We start from the raw sequence: 24,121 nt of genomic DNA, 5'->3' as shown, positions 1-24,121 counted from the left end.
GCTGATTCTCCCTACCCAAGTACTATGTTTAATGATCATGGCTGTCAAAAATGAAGAGAGATAAAGACTTTCTCAACCAAAAGCTGAGGGAGTATAGCACCACTACATGTGGCTCACAAGAAAATGGTAAAGCCGAGCATGGTGGGTGGCTCAATCTTGTAATCCTAATTACTTGGGAGGTAGAGATCAGGGAGATGTGGTTCCAGGCCAACCAGGGTAAAAAAATTCGTGAGATTCCCATCTCAACCAATAAAAACTGAGTGCAGTGGTGCCTGCCTATTGTTCCTGCTTCATCGGGAAGGGGAAGCATAAATAGCAGGCTCATGGTCCACTTTATGTTGCCTTGCACCAGACCTATCTCAAAACAAAAAAAGAACCTGTACAAAAAGGGCTGCAGATATGGCTCAAGTGATAGATCACCTGCCTAGGAAGCATGAGACCCTGAGTTCAAATCCTAGTTCCCCCCCCCACACACACAAAATTAAAGGCACTTCATCAAGCTGAATGCAAAGAAAGCTAATTCATAACATGAAAACTTGTGAAAGTATATGTCACTAGCAAATGAAAGTAAATTGTCAAATCCAAACCCTAATATTATAATAGCAGCATGTAAATAAATTATATCTATGTCATGAAGGTTAAAAAGTAAGCTTTTATAAATAACTAATAATCTGTGAAGGGACACAAATCAATGAAACATCAAATCATTAAATATGGGAGGGGATAAAAGTTTAAAGTTTGTGTATGCAAATTTAACAGGATAAAATAGTTATAACTATATGATTTATGTAAACATTTACAAAGTAAAAACCTTTAGTAGATATAAAAAAGATAAAAGATGCAAGGCAAGGCATCTTTTATAGTGAAAAACTACCAAACCATGAAACAAGATAACTGGGAAGAAAGGAGCAAAGTATCCAAAAAAGAACCAGAAAACACTGAACAGAGTAGCACTAGGAAGTCTTTATGAGTGATTACTTCGAATGTAAATGGATGGCTGTTTTCAGGAAAAAGGCACAGAGAAGCCAGGCATGGTGGCACATCCTCATCCTCTTGGAGGCAAGAGGAGTTCAAGGGCAGACCAAGCCAAGTTAGACACTATATTAAAAACAAAATAATAATGAAAGGGCTGGGGGCATGGCTCAAGTAGTAGAAGTGCTTGCCTACCATCTGTGAGGCTTTAGGTTCAATCCCCAGTACTACCACAAAAGGAAAAAAAAAAAAAAAAAACAGATAGTAACTGCACTCATTAAAACACAGGACCCACAGGGGGGTGGGGGGGGAGAGGGAGGAGGCAGAGTGGGTGGTAAGGGAGGGGGTGGGGGCAGGGGGGAGAAATGACCCAAGCATTGTATGCACATATGAATAAAAAAAAAAAAAAAAAGACCCAAAAATATCCTGTTTACAGGAGATTCTCTTCAGGTTTAAGAAGGCACACACTCTAGAAATGAAGGGATCCAAAAACATGCTCTGTGTAAATGAAAACAAAAGAAAGAAAGGGTGAGTATATTTATATCAAACTATAAGTCTGAAAAAGAATATTATATAATAAGAGTCAGTTCATGCACAGGATATACCAGTTTTAAGTATATGTGTACCCAACATTGAAGCACTTAAATATATATGCAACAGATATTAAGAGATCTGAAGAGAGAGATAGACTGCAATATTATAATTGTAGGGGATTTCAGTACCCCACTTGTAACAATGGGTAGACCAGCCAGACAAAAAATTAATATTCCAAAGAATTGAATTGAGCTACATTATTCAGCAATTGGACCTAGCAAGACATATGCAGTCTCCAGGGTAGATCATCTGTTAGGTTACCAATAATACTTAATATTGAAATCATATCAAGTTTCTCTTCTGACCACAATTATGATAAACTATCAAAAATAGGAAGAACCATGGAAAATTTACAAAAATGTGGAAGTTAAACAAATATGCTTCTGAACATGTATTAGGTCAAAGAAATTAAAAGAGAAATTAAAAAATATCTTGAGACAAGTGAAAATTTATGGAATGTACCAAGACGAGTTTCAAAAGGAAAAGTTTATGATGATAAATCATTACGTCAGAAAAGAACAAAGATCTCAGACAACCTACCTTATATATCAAGAACTAATTAAGCCCAAAGTTAGAAGAAGGAAGTAACAAGGAACAGTGCCCAAATAAATGAAATAACAACAGGTCAATGATGCTGAGTTGGTTTTTTAAAAAGACAAATAAAATTGACAAACCCTTAGCTAGACTTACTAAGAAAAAGAAAAAATAGAGCAGGACTCAAGATTAGAAGCAAAAGAGAGAATATTAAATCTAATACCACGAAAGTATGAAGGATCACAAAGAGAATATGCTGAACATTTATACATCAACAAATTGGGTACATTTCTAGAAGTATGACCTATGAAAACTGACTCATGAAGAAATCATAGGTCATTCAAAGTGATTCAAGCCTGTAACCCTAGCTACTTGGGAGCTGGAGAATGAAAGGTTCTCACTTAGTTCAAGGCCAACCCAATAATGAATAAGGAAATTGAGTCAGTAAAAAACAGTCTTGTCAAAGAAGAGTCCAAGACCAGATGGCTTCACTTCCAAACTGTCCCAAAGAATTGAGAGTGAGAGAATTCTTCTACATTCATTCTGTGAAACTATCATTACCCTCATACCAAAGCCAGACAAGATCACAGCAAAAAAAGAAAACTGCAGACCTCTATCTCTAATGAATATAGATGTTTTTTATATATATATATATACTGTTTACAGTATTCATTGTTTATCAAGAGAAACTATTCCTTAGCCACATATTCATGTTATCTAAAAGTTCAGGGCACAGGTCAATTACAGACTTACAGAATTCAATCCAAAGAAGTTCTTTGTATTCCCAAATCACTTTGCACTCTAGAAGATAGCAGCCTTCTCCATCTCCTCAAAATTTTTCATGGAGTTAATTTCTGTAGAAATCTTCATATGCCTTTTTTCTTGGTTCAGCCACAACAAAGTTACAGAATGCTGCAACCCGCAGAGAGACAATGAATGCTTCGACAACATGTAGCTATAGACACTTGACCAGAAGACTCCTTATCTGAGGGTTTGTTAATGCACCGGAAACCATGGTTGTAACTATCCTTAACACCAATGGCTGCTGGGGAAATGGATCATGTTCCAGCAACACACAAGCACAAAAGCCACAAATTCTTAACAAGATAAAAGCAAGCTGAATCCAGCAGTCTATCTAAAAGCTTACACACCATGATCAGGTGGGATTGATCACGGGAATGCAAGAATGGTTCAACATTTGCAGATCAATAAATGTGATACATTGCATAAATAGAACAAAAGACAAAAACCATATGCAAGTAGATGTAGAAAAACCATTCAGTGCAGGTCAGCATCTCTTCATGATAAAAGCCCTTAAATTAGGTAGAGGACATTCCTCAACACAAAATATGTTTCAGACCAACTTCCAACATCATACTAAATGGGGGAAAAACTGAAATAATTTCCTTTAAGATAAGAATAAGACAAGGGTGCCTTCTACTTAAAATAGTATTAAAAGTGCTAGGCAGAGAAAATAGTCATTAAAAAGAAATTTAAAAAATATATATATACAAATTAGAAAGGAAGAAGTGAAATTATCTTTTGCTGATGACCTGATCTTATAGAGAAAACTATAGTAAAAAACTGTTAATATTGATATATGAATTCAGTAAAGTTTGTGGATACAAAAATCAACATAAAATTGGTAATATTTTTGTAAACTAAAAATGTACTATCCAAAAAAAGTAAAAAGTTGTCTCATTTATAATAGCATCAAAAATCAAATATGTAGTAGTAAATTTAACCAAAGAGGTGAAAGATCTATATACAAAAAACTCTAGTTCATTGATGAGATAAAGACAATACAAATAAGTGGAAAGAGTACCCATGTACTCTTTAGAAGAATTAATATTGTTAAAATAGCTATACTACTCTTTAGAAGAATTAATATTGTTAAAATAGCTATACTACTTAAAGTTATCTGCAAAGTTCATTTCATTTTTCATAGAAATTATAAAAAGCAATCCTAACATACATATAAATCCACAAAAGACCCCAAATACCCAAAGCAGTCTGAAGCAAAAGAATAAAGCTGGAGACATTATGCCACTTGAGTACATACTAGAATGCTGTAGTCAAAATAGCATTAAATTGGCATTTAAAAAACCCCCATAAAACCAGACCTGTCCATAATGGAACACAATAAGGAGCCCAGAAACAAATCACACATTTATTGTCAATTTACTTTTGACCAAAGTGCCAAGTACACACAGTGAGAAAAGAACAGTCTCTTCAATAAACCGGATATCCATATGTGGGAGAATGAAATTTAACTTTATCTCACCTCATATAGAAAGTTCAGCTCTGTGCATTAGCAAATTAAATGTAGCATTTTAAATTATAAAACTACTAAGGCTCCATGACATTTGTGTGGGCCATGATTTTTTGGATTTGACCCCCAAAGCAAAAATAGACACGTGATACTGCATCCAACTAAAAAGCATACCAAAGAAACAACTAACAGAATGAAGTGTTAAGATTGGCAGAAAATATTTGCAAATCATATATGTAATAAGGGGTTATTATCCAAAATACACAGTGAACTCAATTCAGTAAGAAAATAACCCAATTAAAAAATGGACGAAAGACCTGAATGGACATCTCTCCACAGAGGACCTACAAGTGGCCAACTCTCTTTCTGTGTGTGTGTGTGTGTGTGTGTGTGTGTGTGTGTGTAAAATGCAAATAAAATGTGTGTGTGTGTGTGTGTGTGTGTGTGTAAAATGCAAATAAAAACCAGCATGGGATATCACTGGTGTCTGCTAGGATGTCTACATGAAGGAGTAAGCATTGGTTAGGATGTGAGCTCCTTATTGTGTTGATGGGAATGTACAGTACAGCCATTTTGGAAAACTGTGGATATTACTCCAGAAACAGAAATATCCTATGATCCAGCAATCCTTCTGGGTATCTGTTGAAAAGAATTGAGATCAGCATAACAAAGTGATGTCTGCACTGCAGTGTTCATTGCAGCCATGGTCACAATAGCCAAGTTAGAGAAACAGGGCTGGAGGTGTGGCTCAAGTGGTAGAGTGCCTGCCTGGCAAGCACTACAGCTCTGAGTTCAAACCCCAGTACTGCCAAAAAAAAAAAAAAATGTGGTAAAGAACAAGTTAGAGAAACAACCTAAGTGCCCATCAGTGAACGAGTGGGTAAAAATTTGTGGTTTATATTCATGGTGGAATACTACTCAGCCTAAAAAAGAAGGGAATGCTGTCATTTGCAACAACGTGGATGAATGTGAAGATCGTTATGCTTAGACATTAAGCCAAAAAAAAAAAAAAGCTGTATAGTGGTGGATCTCACGTGCATGCAAAATCTGAAAACATAGGCCTCATAGAAGTAGAGAATAGAGTGGTAGTTACCAACGGCTAGGGAGATGTGTGTGGATGGAAGAAGGGTTTATGTTAGAGTTTCAGTAACACAAGAGGAGTAAGTCATAGTGTTTCACTAGATTATTTGTTTCAAAATTGCTATAAAAGTAAAGCTTAAAATACTCTCACCATAAAAAAATAAGTATGTTAGATAGTAGGTGTGGCTAAGTGACAGATTTAATCATTCATTACACAATGTATACATGAATTATAGCATCACGTCGTACCCTGTAAATATGTACAATTGTTATTTCCCAATTGAAAATAAAACAAAAATATCCAGTGACATAAAGTAGACTGGAGATTGACAGAAAACAACATGTAGGCTTTGGGAAAGAAGGAGAATCGTAAAGGGGCACAAGCAACAATAAAACTCTGGAAGAATGGACATACCTCTTATCTCAGTTAAGGCCATGGCTTTGCCTTAGTTCTTTGACATAATAATCATCATTTATCAAGGAAAGAAGTTTATTTAACTCATGGTTCTAGAGGCTGGAAGTTGAAGCTCAGGTGGCCACATCTGGAGAGGGCCTCATGCTACATCACACCATGCTGGAGTTGCACCAATGGCAAGGGGGCTCCAGGAGACAAAGCATGAGGTGTGGTCTGTGTTGTAACTCCCTTGTGCAGTACCTGACCCAGTTCTGAGAGAGTATGACCTCACTCCCCAAGAAAGGCATGAGTTCCTCCACAGACCTAATCACCTTTCAAAGACCCTACCTTCCAGTACTGCCCAGCGTCAGAACTGCACATAATGTCAAAACTCACACCAGTCACACCAGATATTTGTGGTTTGTGTGGTATATGTGTGTCAATAAAATTAAGCTGTTGGAAAAATACTTCATCAGAGCCCAGGAATTTAGAGTTACACAAATTTTTTGAGCTTTTTCCTTCATTGAATATATATCTTTTAAACTTAGAAGTATTGTCTTTAAATCATTCGAACTTTTAAATATTATTTGCGTGGTATAATCTTAGGTAAGCCATGCCCTTATCCTGAGGAATTCTGTGTATGGAAGTCTCAGCTCACGCATTCAGTCTTACAATAAGTTCTGTTTAAAAAATCTGGATAATGTAGTGGGTCTGAGTGTTGGAAAAGGGATGACACCGAGTTGGTTTTGTAGTCAGTCAAAATTCTCCAGGTTCGTTGTCATCATAGGAGCTCTTCATCAGAACCCTTGGCATGAGACACACTCAGCGTTTATTTGTATGTATTCTTCTCTGAGGTGACATGCAGATGTTCCCTTTTGGATACCAGGCTACCCAGATTGCTGCAGAGAAATGTCCACTTGAAATGAGGAAACTTCCTTTTTGGGTTAAAGTTTATTCTTCCACAAAATGATCACGCCATAATGATGGTACTTCTTTTTTTTGTTTCCCCTTGTAGAATTTGTTTCCTCTTACAGCTTGAAACCATCACTTGTATTAAATCTCCTTTTCTAACTGAGCTGGTTTTGAAGTTACCTTCTTTTAGTGGTGGCTGCACTGCCCTGTCATATATTTTTACTTTGATATCCTGCTCATCTCTCAGTGTTATGCCTCAGATGATTTTATTGTGAACTTTTGTAGTCACTCAGTCTCAAAACCCATTTTAATCCTTTCTAACAACATAAGAAATACCCTAGTTTGTTCAGGCCACTATAATAAAATACCTCAGTCTGGTTATAAAAACCAGAAATTCATTGTTCATAGTTGTGGAGGACTGGAAGTTCAAAACCAAGGTGCCAGTAGATTTGATATCTTGTGATGTCTTGTGATGGTCCTTTTCTTCATAGATGGCACCTTCTGTTTGTCCTAACGTGGTAGGGGTGCGCAGCTCCCTTGGGCCTCTTTTATAAAGCACTATCCTTTCATAAAAGGTGGAGACTTCATGGCAAAAAAGTGAAGTACCTTTACATGCATTGGCAAACTTATGTCACATCCAGAACTCTAGATGCAATAGAATTTGGGAACTGTAGTTTAATTTTTAGTTGCCTAGCTTCTGGAGGAAGGAAGAGGAAGGTAGAATAAATATTAAAAATCAACTTTCCTTTTCCATCATCATTGTATAGGAATGATCATATAGATAGAAAATGATGAAACTGACTGAGGATGTTTTCTTATCCTTAGATTAATTTATATGAATTCTTTCCTTTCTTTTCAGCACTTGCTAGAGGTAAATTCTTTGAAGCATCTGACAAGACTGACTCTACAAGATCGCATTACCAAGTCTCTTCTTCATTTGCATAAGAAGAAGAAACCTCCTAGTATCAGCGCCCAGTTTCAGGTTATTTCCTGTTTTCCTTATACCAAATAAGAATGTTTCTTTCAGATTGTCATTGATAAAAATTGATAATTGAATGGGATATAGTTCTTGTGACTGGTCATTTTGGAAATAAGTACCAGTGATGGAAAAATTGTCATCTGTCTCTTTGTCCATGTTTTCGGATACTAATTCATTATTTTCAGTGTGAGGAGAAAGTAAGCAGAATATTGATAATACAAACAAAATCACCTTTAAACCCTTCTGCCCAGGTACATCACTGCTAGTGTAATGATGGACTTTTTTTTTTCTATTTAAACCTCATTCTGTTGCTGTCAATATTTAACTAAACAGATTGCAAGTTTTGTGTATTTATTTCAGTTTCTTGTACATATAGAAATACAGCTTTTTTTTTTTTTTTGGCATTTTAGAGTAAACAGACATTAACCAAGTAACTTCCAGAATAACTGTCTTCAAAATGCTTCTCTAATCACTTCTTATGTTCTTCTCAAATCACCTTGAAAGTTCTGTCATTTGATAAATGTTTATGAAAGTCTGGGAAATGACAGTGCTCTGCACAATCATACTGTATTTCATGCTGTGTCACAGAAATAAAAAAAGTTAGCTCTCTGAACAGATCAAGAATTTGATAAACCTCTAGCTAGACTAATCATGAAAAAAGAGAAGGTACAAATTACCATGACCAGGAATAAAAGGGGGGACACTATGTACTTTGTGGAGAACGATGGAGGGGAGAACCTAACTAAGATACATTGTAAGCGCATATGTAAATACCACAGTGTATCTCCCTGGACAACTATTACATGCTAATGAATTTTTAAAAAAAGAATGCATGAGTAACCAGGCATGACAATGCATATCTGTAATCTCAGCACTCAGGAGGCATTTGGGACAATCAAAAGGCTAGCAAGCTGTAGGCTAGCCTCAGCTACACAGCAAGACTCTCAAAAACATAATCTTTAAAAACCACCAATACCACTGCCACCAACAACAGAAAGCATAAGTTCAAATAAAATTGTTTAATGAAATGTGAAGAATAGTGAGAAAAATTATTCTGTTCTTATACTTCTGAAATAGGTCTACAAAATTGACTATTGTCAGATTGTCATCTTCAAGTTTAAACCACCATCCTTCTCCTTAATTATTCTGAATTTAACCTGAATTGGAACATACACGATTTGCTTTCCAGAAACTAACCCCTTCTATGTATGTATAGAAAGTTTTTGTATAACCCCCTGGTAATGGGTGAAGAGATACCCCATTGGTGATGTTGCTGTTGTGTCAGTCAGGGGCAGAGCAGATGACAGTCCTATGTTCATCCTAGCTTGATGCCTGGGTCAGTGGCCAAACTGTTTCATGCCTAGGGCACACTGAAAAAAAAAAAAAAAGAAAAAGTTTTACATATTTTGCCAACTACTGTTTATATTTATCAAGCATTTGTAGCAAGAGGTGCTAGTTACATTGCTTTGTGTTTCAGGCATCATTAAGCAAGCTGATGGAGACACTTGGTCAAGCAGAACCATATTTTGTAAAATGTATTCGCTCTAATGCTGAAAAGGTAAAAATGACCTTCAAACTATGATTTAAATTCTTTTTAGAATAAACAGCAACTATTTATAAATTTGTAAGGAAAATAGTGTTCTGTAAGTATTTTCTGTAGCTATTCTAATTTCCACATTATAAGGTCTATAAGGTTTCTGTGCCTTTGATTTATCATCTCCTAGAATTTGAGAAGCAAAGATGTCTTGAAATCCCATCACAAATGATATGCAGATGATACACAGGAGTGACCAAGGGTGAGGATCCTTAGTTCACTCTTAGGTAGAAAGCAAAGGCAGACTCAAACAGCAAAGGTCAGGAAGATTTTATTTGTAGAGAAGAGAAGGGAATGGCTGCATGGGGACATGCAGTGGGACTAGCAGGTCCTGTGGGTCAGGGTAGAAATTGGGTTTTGTAGTTTTTTTTTTGGTTTTTTTTTTAATTGCCCCCAGGCGAAGATATCTTTCTGGTGCATATAGATGTTTCCTGGGAAGAAGTGTCTCCCTGGCTAATCATCACCTTTTGGAAACACGTGGACATTCTGCAGTCCGCCCTTCAAGTCCCTCCTAATTTCTGTTAGGATATAGGAAGTCTGTTCAGTGACCACTTCCTGCTAACGGGGCAATGGAGGGGCCCACAGCATCAGGGCTGACCATGAGAGGGGTTATTAAGGGGACTGTAGTAGTAGATTGTTTCCATCTCCATCAGGGGCATCTGTAGTTTGATGAATTCTAGGCAAGAGAAAACAAACTTGACAAGTAAGTTTAAAATGCAAGGCCCAAACACAAGTAAAAGTAATGGCTCTAAGCACATTGGGGCCCATAAAAGTGGGATCCTTAGAGTTATTCATACTGGTTGTGAGATGATCATCACCTTTAAGGGTGGTAAAATCAGACATGTCATTTCTTTGATATGTAGGCCCTAGGCCTTCCGTTGATGAATGACAAACTGTTGTATAGCTGTCCGAGACAGAAACGTTAAACATTGAATTTTTGTCTGAGAGATGAACCCAAGTCAATGGTAAGACATAGTAGGCTGGTTCTTCCATGGGACTCCTGTAAGAGGAACCATGGCATAGGAGAAGTTACCTGGCCTGAATATCAAAGGAGAGAAAGGACCCTGAGAGAAATTTAATAGGACACATGCCAGCAAGTGGGCAGCTGTTGGTCTCTCATAGAAGACCCAGGAGTCCTTAAGTGGAGATTTTGGCGGGGCAAATGCTCGAGAGAGGTTTAAAAACCCATTGATTTTCCAGAGATGGAGATGTAATGTTCACAGGGGGATTCCAGCCCTTGTCTCTTGAGTGATAGATCCAAGAATCCAGGCCAGCCACTCACAATGTCGTCAGAGTAGACAGAATAACTGGATATGGCCCCTCCCAAAGTGGGGTGTTTTTAAGTCCTGGGTTGGATTTGGAGACTTTATTAGGATTAGGTCACCAGGGCAAAAGAGAGGGGGTTCCTTTATATCCTCTCTGGGGGTGGCTTGTTTGATCTCTGAGAGTGTTCGTTGGAATTTAGCAAGTTGAATGACATGGAGATTAACTGAGCTGTTTCTTGGTCAACAAGGAGGTCATTGGTTAGGAAGGGCCTGCCTTATAGAGATTCAAAAGGGGTCAGTCCCTGTTTGCCTGGGGTGTTTCTGAGCCTGAGAAGAGCAGTAGAGAGGAGCTTAGTCCTGGGGGAGAGGGTTTCTTTTTTTTTTTTTTCCTACTCCTGCCTGTTTTCAGGAGCCTTTCACCCCAAGCCAGTGCTTGCTTCTGTCAATGAGAAGGGTCTCATGTAAGCAACAAATTGTTAGATCTTCCTTTTTTTTTATAAATTTCTTTTATTCACATGTGCATACAATGTTTGGGTCATTTCTCCCCCCTGCCCCCTCCCTTTCCCCCACCCCCTCACTCTTCCCTCTACCCACTCACTACCAGGCAGAAACTATTTTGCCCTTATCTCTAATTTTGTTGAAGAGAGAGTATAAGCAATAATAGGAAGGAACAAGGGTTTTTGCTGGTTGAGATAAGGATAGCTATACAGGGAGTTTACACACATCACTTTCCTATACATATGTGTTACATTCTAAGTTAATTCTTCTCTAGCTAACCTTTTCTCTAGTTCCTGGTCCCCTTCTCCTATTGGCCTCTGTCACTTTAACGTTTCTGCATTAGTTCCTTTGCATTGAGGACAGGTGTCTTTTAAAAAGTTCTTTTGCAGAAATGCAAATTAAAACCATGCTAAGATTCCACCTCACCCCTGTTAGAATAGCCATCATCAGCAACACCACCAACAACAGGTGTTGGCGAGGATGTGGGAAAAAGGAACCCTCTTACACTGTTGGTGGGAATGTAGACTAGTACAACCACTCTGGAAAAATATTTGGAGGCTACTTAAAAAGCTAGACGTCGATCTACCATTTGATCCAGCAATACCACTCTTGGGGATATACCCAAAAGACTGTGACACAGGTTACTCCAGAGGCACCTGCATACCCATGTTTATTGCGGCACTATTCACAATAGCCAAGTTATGGAAACAGCCAAGATGCCCCACCACTGACGAATGGATTAAGAAAATGTGGTATCTATACACAATGGAATTTTATGCATCCATGAAGAAGAACGAAATGTTATCATTCGCTGGTAAATGGATGGAATTGGAGAACATCATTCTGAGTGAGGTTAGCCTGGCCCAAAAGACCAAAAATCGTATGTTGTCCCTCATATGTGGACATTAGATCCGTTCTTAAAGAATGTTGTTTTCAATGGGGAAACCAAGAAGGGTCCCTGAGATAAATTAGGACTGGGACCACCATTCATTCCCATCCCACAGTATGTCCATCCATCCACACCATGGGGTCTACTTGTTCCTCTACCGGGGCAAGCAAAAGTACTCCCCTAGGGGTAAAGAGCTGCACTCCCAATTTAGATAGAAGGTCTCACCCTAGCAGGGGCATAGGGGTTTCTGGGACAATTAAAAAGGAGTGAGAGAAGTAGAAACTAACCAGGAGCAGGCTAGAGGCTGAGTGAAATAACACTCTAGGGGCTGGCCTGATGTGCCCCAAACAGTAACTTTCTTGGAGGACCTGGGTCTGGGAAAGGAAGGAATAGATGTCTCCAGTATCAATAAGGAGGCTGACCCTGTGCTTTTCAATAGTTAGTACTGCCCAGGACTCCTCTGATTTTTATGGTGGTCACAGGTGCCTGGATGGAAAGCCCCAGGACCCATCATTGGGTGGGAGGCTCTGGCCTTGGCTCCCTTGGGAACTGAGGACAGCATACCTTCCAATGATTTCCCTGGTAGGTGGGGCAGGGTCCTGGAGGTGGTTCCTCCAGGGGCACTCCCTCCTAAAATGGCCTGCCTGTCCACATTGAAAACATGTCCTCAGGTTTGGACTATGCCCCAGGGGAACCTCTAGGAGCATTGTGATCAGAGCCTCCTGCTGTTTATCCTTTCTCTTCTCCTTTTCCAGGTTCTTTTTTTCTTTTTCTATTTCCCTATTACAGTATACATATGTGGCTACATGGACCAATTGGTGTAGATTTCTGTTCCCTTCAGCCACCAGCTTTTGAAGCTTTCTACAAATATCTGGGGATGACTGTGTTAGAAATTTATCTTTTAGGATGATTTCCTCCTCCTGTGACTCTGCTACAATGTTGGTATGCTTTTGTAAAGCATCCTTAAGTCTCTATAGGAAAGCTACTGGGGTTTCTAGGGTCCTTGCTGTACAGCCATGACTGGAGAGTAATTAAGGGGTTTTATCTTGGCTCTCCTTAGATTCTCAAGAATGCAGTGGATGAAGTGGTTATGGGTCCAGTCCATTCATCCTTGTCATTCTCAGGGTCCCACTTAGGATCATATCTAGGCATTGCCTGGTCTCCTGTGGGAATTGGGAATTAGGATTCCCTTTTAGGTATCCAATGTCTCTTTCTTACCCCTCCTCCTTTTTCTCTTCCTCCTCCTCCTCCAAGGCTTTGTCTGAGATAGGCCAGTAGGGCCACATTTATCTAAGTGATAATTGTCCCCAGCTGCAGCTGCCTGATCTAATACTCACTGTTTCTCCAGAGAAGTGAGTGTCTGAGATAACAATAGCATTACATCCTTCCAGCTCAGTTGAAAGTTTTGGCTGACTTCTCTGAATGCCTGGATGTACTGATCTGGGTTTTCTGTGTAATTCCCTAAATCCTTTTTATTTTCTTAAGTTCACTTCATCTAAAAGGAGCGTGAGCCCTATCCCTTTGGGGAATTAACTGGAGGGGTAGAGTCCTGTGGGATGATGTCAGGGGGTGTGAGGTAGCTGGGTAAGAGGTAGAGGGGAGCTGATGGGGCATCATCCATTCTCCTCAGGGTAGGATGTATCCCCTGTGGGTCCCCTGGAGACTTGACTTCTGTCATGGGGGAGGCTCCTTTGACATTGTTGGGGGGCCTTCGGCATCAGATATTTTTTGGGTCTGGTTCTTCTAGCCTGCATTTGCTCAGCCATTCTGGGTTGTCTCTTAGGAAAAAGAAAAGTTGAATATATGGGACTTCAGTCCACTTTTTTACAGAACATGTCTAATTGAAGAATTGGCCATTTTTCCCCATCTCCCGGAGGATATCGTGGCCAGGCCTGGGTGCAGTAAAACTTGAGTCACTTCTGTTGACTTTCTGGATCAAGGTTTTTCTAATGTTTTAGTAAGCAGGCAAGGGGGGATCCTTATAGGATCCTAGAAGCTTGATTCCCCATCTAAAAAGGGAAGCAAGGGAAAATTGATCATCTTAAGAGGGGTTTTCTTCTTTTACCCAGGTGTTCCCAGGTAAGGAGATCCTCTACGTGGGAGAGGGTGTTCCTCTCTTCTGTGCTCTCCTGCCTTGCCATCTGTGGCTAAGGTTGTGGGGAAGATATTTAGGTACATATGGCTGCAGCCACCTGGCTGGAGTGACCCTGATCAATTTTTTTTTTTTACTGTTCATCTTATTTTCCTGTTTGGCCTTGCGACCCAGGTACCTGGTTCTCCTCTACCAGCTGAAGGCTTGTAATTTAAAAATAACTCTATCAGTGAGGGGCTCTAAAGTAACCAAGAGAGGCTTGCATGGCCAGAGAGAGGACCCCTGTGGAGGCATGGATGGGGACTTTTGATGAGGTAGACTTTTTGTCCCCCTGTATATCCTGTGAGACATATAAATTTCTATGAAAAGAGAGGGCCTTTTTTTTTTTTGCTGCAATAAGGGACAAAATTGGAGAAGACCATTGAGGTCTCTTATCTCCTTAGGTAGCTCTCAGGTAAAGCACTCTTTTGTCCCCTGAGGGAAGACCATAGAAACCTGCTTAGCCAGATCCCCCAGATGCCTGACAAAAACAGTTCAGAGCAAGTTAGAAAGCAGCTCTTCTTGGTGTACTCACCTGAAATGGGGGATGCAGAAGGGACCTGAGAGTTCCTGAGGACATAGTCTAAGGATTAGGTTTTGAACAGAGGATATAGGAATCTCTCCAGTCTCTGCTGAAGAAGGAAGCCCACTGATGTCTAGAACAAAGGAGGGTGGCCATTCATCCTGATGTACTTGGGAAAGAAGAAGGAGAAGCTGAGGACTGAGGGAAAAAGAGTTTCCAGGCTCAACACATGAGGGATTATTAGTCATCACTGCTGTCCGGTTGATCCCGCCACAGGCAGTACTGGAAGCGAGGGATGACCTCCACTCTCGGGCCACGGGAACTGTGAAGAAAGTGTAGAGATCTGATTGTCTGTTAGCCACAGGCATAGCCAGAGGGGTTCCTATACTTACCTTTGGAGCCTCAGGGCTCAGGACCTCAGGGTCAGAAAGTTACATCTTCAGCCTTCAGGTCTCACCAGGGAGTTGCTTTGGCCAGAGTAGCCTTGTAGCTTGAAGAGAAACTTTCCACAGGCTGTTTTCGGACCTCCTCCTTAGTGGGTTAGAGCTGAAAGGGATAGAGGTTAAGGAGGGAGGGAGGCGAGAGTTGAGAGGAAAAAAAAAACCTTGGGTGCGCTGAGGTTTTAGCTCTGCCCAAGTAGCATTGGCAGTCCAGTATAAGCCCCTGACTGGTAATGGGTTGCCTGCTTTAACAGCTGTAGAGGGTTCAGAGCTTTTTCCCTAGGTTCCCCAGGGAGAAACTCTCCTTAGTAAGAGAGAACGTTGGCCTGAGAGATCCACTGTAGCTAAGCTGTGGGGGTGGGGGTGGGGGGACTCTCCTGGAGGACAGACTCCATTGGAGTACCAGACAATCACGGCCACTAACTAAGTAGTCCCCTCCAGTTTGGTGCAACCTGTATTGACCTCAGGTGAAGAAGAAGTATCGCTTTGTGGTTGCCAAGATGATATGCAGGAATTTTTGGTTGATTGAGGATCCTTGGTCTGCTCTAGATAGAAAACAAAGGCAGACTTGAGCAGCAAAAGTCAGAAAGATTTTATTTGTAGAGAAGAGAAGGGAATGGCTACATGGAGGCATGCAGCAGGACCAGAAAACCAGTGGTCCTGCTGATGAAGTTGGAAATTGGGTTTTACAGCTTTTTTTTTTTTTTTTTTTTTTTTTTTGCCGGAGGGTAGAGGTGTCTCTCTGGTGCAAACAGATGTTTACTGGGAAGGAGAAGTGTCTCCTGGCTAATTATCACCTTTTGGGAACACATGGACATCCTGCAGTCTGTCCTTCAAAATTTTGTTACTCTAAACTTTAATCTCTCTTGTTTGGGTATATGTCATACCTCTTGAAGAAATTGCTTAGTACTTTTCATATTTAGAGATTTTTGTCCCTATAACTTAGGGATGACACTATGGACACTCTTGATCCCCCTTTTCAATGACAGTTTCCTCAATTAGAGCTTTTCAAAATGAAATTAGTGTAAATATTTGTCACCTTCATGTTCATCATAGGAAAAAATAGTTCCCAACTGAAACAGCTAAAATATAGCAGGAACTATGTTCAGCTTTCTTAATTTTTAAGAAGGAGTCTGCAGCCCTGCCATTTAACAGCTTTGTGACATTAGATAAGTGACTTCATTATTCCATGACTTTAGTATTTTCATCTGTGCAATGATGTGCTGAAATTATAGGGCTAATCTCATAGTGCTTTATGAGTGTACGTAAATTAGTATCTGTGAATTGCTTAGTTTCTGCCTTTACTAAGTAGTTAGTAAATGTAAACTGTTCTCTTACAGTGACTAGAAGAAAAGAAACTTCTTTAAAGTTTAATATAAATTCAGTTCAATTAACTGAGACCTCACTATACATGAAGTATTTCTGGCCACAGAATAAGCACTAAATAAATGTTAATTGCTATTGTTATTTAGCTTAAATTGCTCACTTGATTTTTTTCTTTGTTAGCTATTATGCCCCATCTAACTGCAAGAGAAAATATCTGGCATTGCCTCAGAGGAACACTGGAAATAATATTTAGAGATCAGGATGTAGTTTCATAAGCTCCAGATACATCTTTTTTGAATGTGTTAAAACACACCTACTTAGATATCTGGGAGTGGGGTGTTAAGACTAATGTTGAGTAGCTACCTCCTATTTACCTCTCCTCTTCAGTTACTATGTAATGAAAGGATTAATTCTGAGGAACCACCCATTTTTTTTGTTTTTCTCTGTTTTATATCAGCATGATCAACAAAAAGTATTAGGAAAGTAAACTACTCTTCACCTTGCATTGGAAGAAGAATCTACCAGCTCATTAACCAAGGCAACTGAGGGGGTGGGTCTCAGATGGTTTCTTAGTGAGATAATAGATAAAATCAAATGAAACACAAAAATACAAACAGCTATTCACTATAGATTATGTACAAGAAGATTAATGTTGCAAATTTTGTAGTCACTGGACTGTGACGCTTTGTGGGCAACTACAGTCCCATTTAGCTTTTAGGGACCTCTGCCTTCACAGCCAGAGAAGCCTGGAAACTTGGGTTCCCTCTTTTCTCTAGCATTGGACAGTCAGAACTTTTCTTAAGCTCCTAGCTGAGAGGTGAGTTTATCTGATCACCTTAAGTGTGTCTTAACCTGATAACCTTTAGTCAATGCCTAGATATTCAAAAGTTAGCCATGCTTATAATATAGATACTAATCTGGAGATCCATTATTCCAGGTTAACCTTTTATTTTATTTGTTTGTTTTAGTTGCCCTTAAGATTCAACGATGCTTTGGTACTAAGACAGCTTCGATACACTGGGATGCTAGAAACAGTTCGAATTCGCCAATCAGGATACAGCTCCAAATATTCTTTCCAGGTTATATGCTTCTATAATGATACTGAAATACATACCCACATTAAGTAAATCATGACCACCTATCTTGCTTAATATTTCTTTGGGGCTTATTTTTTTCATTTTCCCTTAACTCTCCTTTTCCATTCTACCTCTTGTACACAGATTCTTAAAACATTAGAGCATTCCATGGAATGCCCTCAGTCCCGTTAAGCTTCTGTTATAGTGGAATCCACGAGTTTGCTATTCTCATTTGATTGTAACGTTTGCTAACAATAAATTTGCTTATAACGTAGCAACTCTTCACCTGATTCCTGCAATAACCGAAACAGTTCAACCAGAATTATCTAGTCAAAAGAAAAGATTTCATTTGGCTATTTCTGAAGTTTTCTCAGCAGGGTTTTCATAGGAAACTACCAGGATGGTACATAGTTGTTACTATCCATTATTGCTACTGTGAGTGTAGAAATTATAGTGGAGCCTTTCTTTGCTGTACTGGGAAAGGAAGCTTCATTCTAGCTGCCACATAGGCTTTTTTTTTTTTTTTGCTGGCTATAAATTTCAAGTTCTTGTTAAACATCTTTTTGTTTGCCCTTTCATACAGCTTTCTCAAAAAGAATAATTAGCTTTTGTCCTTTCTCTTCCATTTCCACTTGATAATATAGTATGTAGAACTCAGTATCTCCCTTCCTGTGTTTTTTAAGTTAACCCTTTACAGCAATTTTTGGTTTCACCCTGTTTTTTTTTCTTAAAAGAATGCAAAAAAAGATTTAAAAATGGATAATTAGTTTTGTATCTTGCTTACATACAGTTCCTTTGTGATTTTACAATATTTCTTTTTACTTTTCAGGATTTTGTGAACCACTTCCATGTACTTCTTCCCCGAAATACTATTGCATCCAAATTTAACATTCAGGATTTCTTCAGGAAAATAAGTCTTAATCCCGATAGTTATCAAGTTGGAAAAACCATGGTAAATAATATATACAGCCTTTGTCAAAACTGAGTGTGCTTTTTATTTTAATAGTAATGTCAGTCTTTGCCCATTTGAGTTTTTATGAAAAGATTGTATCAGATGCCATAAGGAAATTGACTAGGCTGAGATTTTGTAAGTGTTGCTCACAGGACTGTGGCCGATGCTCTAGTTCTGACTATAACTTTAGGTGTGATTTAAACCATCTCTGACTAGATACTGTACTGTAATCGTCATCTCAACTTGTCCACAGTAAAGTTACCCAGATTCACTCTACTGCCTTTAATTTCTCAACTGCTTTGTCACCCTTTTTCCAGTTTCTCAGGCTAAAAACCATGATCTTCTTTGCCTTACTGTTTTGTTTAATCCTTTTACAAAGTTTCATTTCTTTTTTTTTTTCCTTACAAATGATTCTCCCATCTTTCCCCTTTCTCCAATCCTGCTGCTTCCATTTTATATTTGTTCCTTAGCCCTTCTCATTTTCATTACTCTTAGAATAAAATGCTGCTCATTTACACGTTTATTTCTAGTTTATTTTAGTTATTCCATTTAACTTATTCTAAGCATAATATTAAAATCAGCTTAATACACTCCCTTCTTTATGTTGGCTTCCTGCTCAGTAATAATCCTCTGATAACTTTAAATTTAGACATCTTCCTCTTGGTTAAGAACCTCCATATTACAGCTTCATAATAGAAAGAACACTCTTTATGAAGACATAGTGTTCCATTGTTATGCATTTCTTTATTTGCAACTCCTTTTGTTGCTTAGGTGAGATTTTCTGTCTTGTAATCCTTGTTAGTTTATTCTTTTTGTTTTTGTGTATATGCTATGTATCTGCTTTAAAGGTGAATTTAAATTCTGTTTCCAAAGGGGTATGTCTGGTTTGTCTTTGTATAACCTTAAACATACAAAATATTTCCTAATAGAATGAAAAAGTTAATAAACTGATATCTAACTTTGAGAATAAGAAGCTTTAATGCATGTTGGACTTGAAAAAAATGGTTATCACTGGTTTATTCATGTTACGAACAATTTTCAACATCTGTGGTTCTTACTCTTCCTCCCCATCGCCAACGCTCTCGAAAAATGATGTCGTTACTAGTACATTGATTCATTAAGGCAGTGGTTTCCCCACAGCAACAATGTGTCATAGTCTCTGGCACCTTCCCCTCCCATTTCTAGTATTCTTTTCAGTTTGAGAATGACTCCTTTAGATCAATTTGTAGAAATACTCATCAGTACTTTATTTACATGTTTGCCATTATATTTGTTCTTCTCTAAAAGAATTAGAAATGATAATTCTTGAAATAAATGTTTCATTTCTTCTTAAGCTTTATTACCTGTCTTTCTTCCTTCTGGTAGGTCTTCCTAAAGGAGAAAGAACGACAATACTTACAAGATCTGCTTCACCAAGAGGTGCTCCGTAGAATCATAGTGTTGCAACGATGGTTCAGGGTCTTGCTGTGTAGGCAGCATTTCCTCCATTTGAGACAGGCGTCCATTATTATCCAGGTGGGATGAGCAAAGGATTCTTTGCACAAGAGTTATGAGTTTATTTGGCCTCCATTTGGCAATTAGAATTATTTTAGTGTGAAACATTTAAATAACAACTAACCTTGACTGATGACTATGTATCCTGCTCATTTTTTACAGATGTTCAAGGCATTCAACAGATGACCTGGAATATAATCGTAGACAATAAATGTTAATATTGGTTGTATTTACCTTAAATTGAATTTATAGTTACAGTGTCTTGTGAAGTATGAGCAGGGCCAAAGGAGTTATGTACCTTGATTTTTGTTGGTATAGTTCTTTTTATTCAGTAATTTTCTGAGTGACATTTGAGAATTACATGTACATTGTTGTTAGGTGCTCATTTTAAGTGATGGCTACCATATTTCACATTTGTCTGATCTGTAATCTCTCTCATTGCTTTATATCTTTGAGAGTTCTCCATAAATCCTGTCTGTTTATTATCTTCATCTTCAGTTACCTTCAACCTATTAATGTTACTTGGGCAATTTACATCAAGAGAATATAATTTATTAAAATTAATTTGTAGGATATGAAACCATCCAAAATCTTAAATTCGGTAATTAACTTCAAGATTATACTATTTAAAATACCTGTTTTACCCAAGCATATCTGGAAATGAAAACTATTTATTTATTTAGCCAGTTTTTTAAATTGTTCATTTCTTGCATTTGAAGTTGATTTCAGGGCTGATGGAGTGGCTCAAGTGTTAGAGTGCCTGCCTAGGAAATGAAAGGCCTTGAGTTCTAACCCAGTACCCCCAAAAAATAAACAAATGAAGTTGATTTCAGAGACATTCTTGGCCTGAGATTCTTTGCCATAGTTCTTATCCACTGCATGACTACAACCACTCACCTGACAGGGTTTTCTTTCTTTATCGGTTTTGCAGAGGCTGACTCATTTCCCTGGTTTCTTACTGCCATTAGCCTTAACAAGGTGGATTTGGGCTAAGCACAAACAGCCTCCACCTTGACATACTTAGGCTCATCACAGTTGGATTCAAGGACATAAAGATGGGCCTGGTGCTTGTCTGAGTCTTTGACAGCTCTGTGGCCTATGCCATCATGGCTAAAGGTGGTCTAAAGTACCTCTTACAAAGCAGTATTAACATCTGCTACACTTCTAGCAGCAGTGTCTCCCTTAGCTATTGTGGTAAGTTAAAGGTGAAGCTGAATCCTGAAACTCCCAAGCCTCTGCCCCCATACAGCTCAGCATCAGCAGGGAAAGAGCAAAAACTTTTATTTTTAACCATCAACAGTTTAGCTGCTTAGCTACTTAACCTCTAATTATGACATAAGAAAATTATCTTTTTGTCCATTTTTTTGTGAAAATGTGTGGTAACATGACAACCAGTTTCTTTTGTCTTCCCACAGCGATTCTGGAGGAGTTACCTACATCTGAAGCAAGTTAGAGATGCAGTTGTGCAGAAGGATGCTTTTGTTATGGCTAGTGCAGCTGCCCTTCTCCAAGCTTCCTGGCGTGCTCACTTAGAGAGGCAACGGTACTTGGAACTACGGTCTTCAGCCATCATAATCCAGCAGAGATGGAGGGAGCTCTGTAGGCGCAGACACATGGCTGCTACCTGCATACAGGCAAGATGGAGAGGCTACAGGGAAAGTAAGAGGTACAAAGCACAAAGGAACAAAATTATCCTTTTGCAGTCAGCATGTAGAGGATTCAGAGCAAGACAAAGGTAATTTCTGTTAATATGATAATTGTTCCTTCTCTCTTCCTAAATACTTTGTTTATACGTCTGCTTCAACACTCCTGTGACTGTGTACAATTCATTTTCTTCACTAGACTGTGATTTTTCCATCACTTCTAATCTATATTGTCTATAATAGAAGTTAGATAAATGTTTATTGAATAAATTGGATTTTAAAAAACCCCATGCTCTATGGTTATAACTGCTGAGAATGAACTTTTACATCAGGTTTAATCTTACAGAATTGTCAATATTCAATTGTTTTTACATTGACTTCATATTTAAAGTCTAGCTTAAAATAAGGTTGTTAACAAGTGAGAGGTTTATTTCTGAGTTAACATTTTGGTTAGAATTTCCAGCTAGGGATGATATTGGAAATAAAAATATCATCTAACTCAGGGAAACAGAATTTGAGTTGGTGAAATCAAGTTAGTTTAAGAACCCTAAAGTATTAGAAAAGAAAATTTCAAAGCTGGATGCAGTGTACTCACCAGTCATCCCAACTACTTAAGGGGCTAAGGCAGGAGAGTCACTTGAATGCTGAGTTCAAGGCCAGCCTTGAATGCAACAACATAGCAAGACCCCCATCTGTAATAGAAAACAAAATATTGTGCTTTTCATTAAAAAAAAAAAAAAAAAAAAAGCCTAGTAAATGTATTCTCTTCAGTGGTAGCCAGGGGATATCTGTAACCTGTTTTGTCTGTTTTTTACAGATTTAAAGCTTTAAAGGAACTCAAGCTGAAAGAAACCAAACTAGAACATGGATTGGTGAATACCAAGACATGTGGAGCTCTGGAGATCCAGGGTTCAGACCCTGCAGAATGGGAGGATTGCTCTTTTGATGACAGAGTGAAAGCTGTAGAGGAGTATAAATCTGTAATAGAGAGTAATCGAATTAGCCGTGAAAGCTCAGGGGACTTCTCAAAGGAGTCTCCAGTCAAGCATCAGGAAACAGGCAGAAGCCAAAGTGGTGTGGACTTGCAGGAAGATGTGATTGTAAGAGAGAGACCCAAGTCCTTGGAGGATCTCCATCAGAAGAAAGTAGGCCGTGCCAAAAGAGAAAGCCGGAGAATGAGAGAACTAGAGCAAGCAATATTTAGCCTAGAGTTGCTAAAAGTCCGTTCTCTTGGGGGTGCGTCTCCTTCAGAGGAACGTAGATGGTCTACAGAACTGATGTCTGAAGGCCTTCAATCTCCACAGGGAACACCTGATAGCGAAAGTTCTCAAGGAAGCTTAGAACTTCTGAACTGTGAGGAAAGCCAGAAGAGCAAACTAGAGTCCATAATTTTAGATGAAGGAGACCTACAAGTTCCATCACCTAAGATATCCAGCTGTCCAAACTCCGATGCACAGGACACTGTCCTGGGTGCCTCAAGTGAAGCTAGCTGTGCACTGACTCCAAAGGGAGCAACTTCTGACTCGGAGCACTTGAAGAGTGGAACTGTGAAGGAAAAGCCAGTCTGTAGTTCAGAACCTATGTCCTGTAAACCCCAGCTGAGAGAGTCTTTTATTTCAAATAGTCTGCCTACATTTTTTTATATTCCCCATCAAGACCCCCTGAAAACAAGTTCTAAGATAGACACAAATATCCAAAGAAACAAACTGTTGGAGAGTGAAGACACACCAAGGACAGGTCTCACTTGGGATACTAATAAGGAAGCTAAGAAGTATCACTTCTCGGGAGATCATTTGACTCCTTTGAATATAGATTCTTCCAGTACTGTGCTTAAGAAGTTAGAAAAGCTAAACACTGAGAAGGAGAAAAGGCAAAAGCAGTTGCAGCAGCAGAATGAAAAAGAGATGATGCAACAGATTCGCCAGCAAACAGATATTTTAGAGAAGGAGCGTAAAGCCTTCAAGACAGTTGAGCATTCAGGAACTGGGGAGTCTCTCCTGGCACCATCTTTCTGTCAATCAAAGGAAAGAGTAGAGAGGCCATCCTCTCTCCTTATTCTAAATACCACAAATAAAGCAGAACCCAGTGTACTAGGGTCCCTATCATTAGTAACCAAAAAAGATGCAGCTCTTGCCCCAGAAGACAGTCCTTCTGCTCATTTACCCATGAAGGACCGACCTGTCACCACGTTCTTTGAAAGAAAAGCAAGCCCATGCCAATCTAGTACTGTCAAGGAATTATCCAAGACAGAAAGAATGAGCACTCAGCAGAGTGCAGCCTGTAAACTCTCTAATAATCACATTTCAAAAAGAGAACACCTTAGACCAGCTCAGTCTTACTGCCACAAATCCACTGATTCTTCCAGAGAAGGGAGTACAAGGGCCATTTTCTTCACGCCAAGGGACAATATGAATAGTCCCCTGTAAGTGAAATGCTTATTTTTGCATATACATGGGAAACTTCTTGGAGTATTTTATTAAGGTGCCTTGTGTTCCACCCTATATATTACGTGGGCACTGCTCAAATTAACCATTTTGTCTTTGTGAATTACCA

General features: G+C 38.9%; 1 protein-coding gene and 2 pseudogenes across 11 annotated transcripts in view; 2 read left to right on the top strand and 1 right to left on the bottom strand.

Annotated features, from left to right (window-relative positions):
• Nucleotides 1-24,121, top strand: part of Myo9a (myosin IXA) — a 242,541-nt gene that overhangs the window by 162,653 nt on the left and 55,767 nt on the right. For all 11 annotated transcript variants that reach the window (XM_074061667.1, XM_074061666.1, XM_020181924.2 and 8 more), the window contains 7 exons: nucleotides 7,618-7,740; nucleotides 9,215-9,295; nucleotides 17,372-17,482; nucleotides 18,309-18,431; nucleotides 19,797-19,946; nucleotides 21,341-21,660; nucleotides 22,386-23,990. In XM_074061667.1, the coding sequence (XP_073917768.1) occupies nucleotides 7,618-7,740; nucleotides 9,215-9,295; nucleotides 17,372-17,482; nucleotides 18,309-18,431; nucleotides 19,797-19,946; nucleotides 21,341-21,660; nucleotides 22,386-23,990 (2,513 nt within the window). The remainder of the gene's footprint in view (nucleotides 1-7,617; nucleotides 7,741-9,214; nucleotides 9,296-17,371; nucleotides 17,483-18,308; nucleotides 18,432-19,796; nucleotides 19,947-21,340; nucleotides 21,661-22,385; nucleotides 23,991-24,121) is intronic.
• Nucleotides 2,890-3,115, bottom strand: LOC109698001 (cytochrome c oxidase subunit 6C-like; annotated as a pseudogene).
• LOC141419346 (small nucleolar RNA SNORA48) lies at nucleotides 8,968-9,110 on the top strand (annotated as a pseudogene).

Source organism: Castor canadensis, chromosome 19 (genome assembly GCF_047511655.1).
Source record: "Castor canadensis chromosome 19, mCasCan1.hap1v2, whole genome shotgun sequence".
NCBI lineage: Eukaryota > Metazoa > Chordata > Mammalia > Rodentia > Castoridae > Castor > Castor canadensis.
Note: the sequence above shows the minus strand (reverse complement) of the source record. Positions and strands in the feature narration are given on the sequence as shown.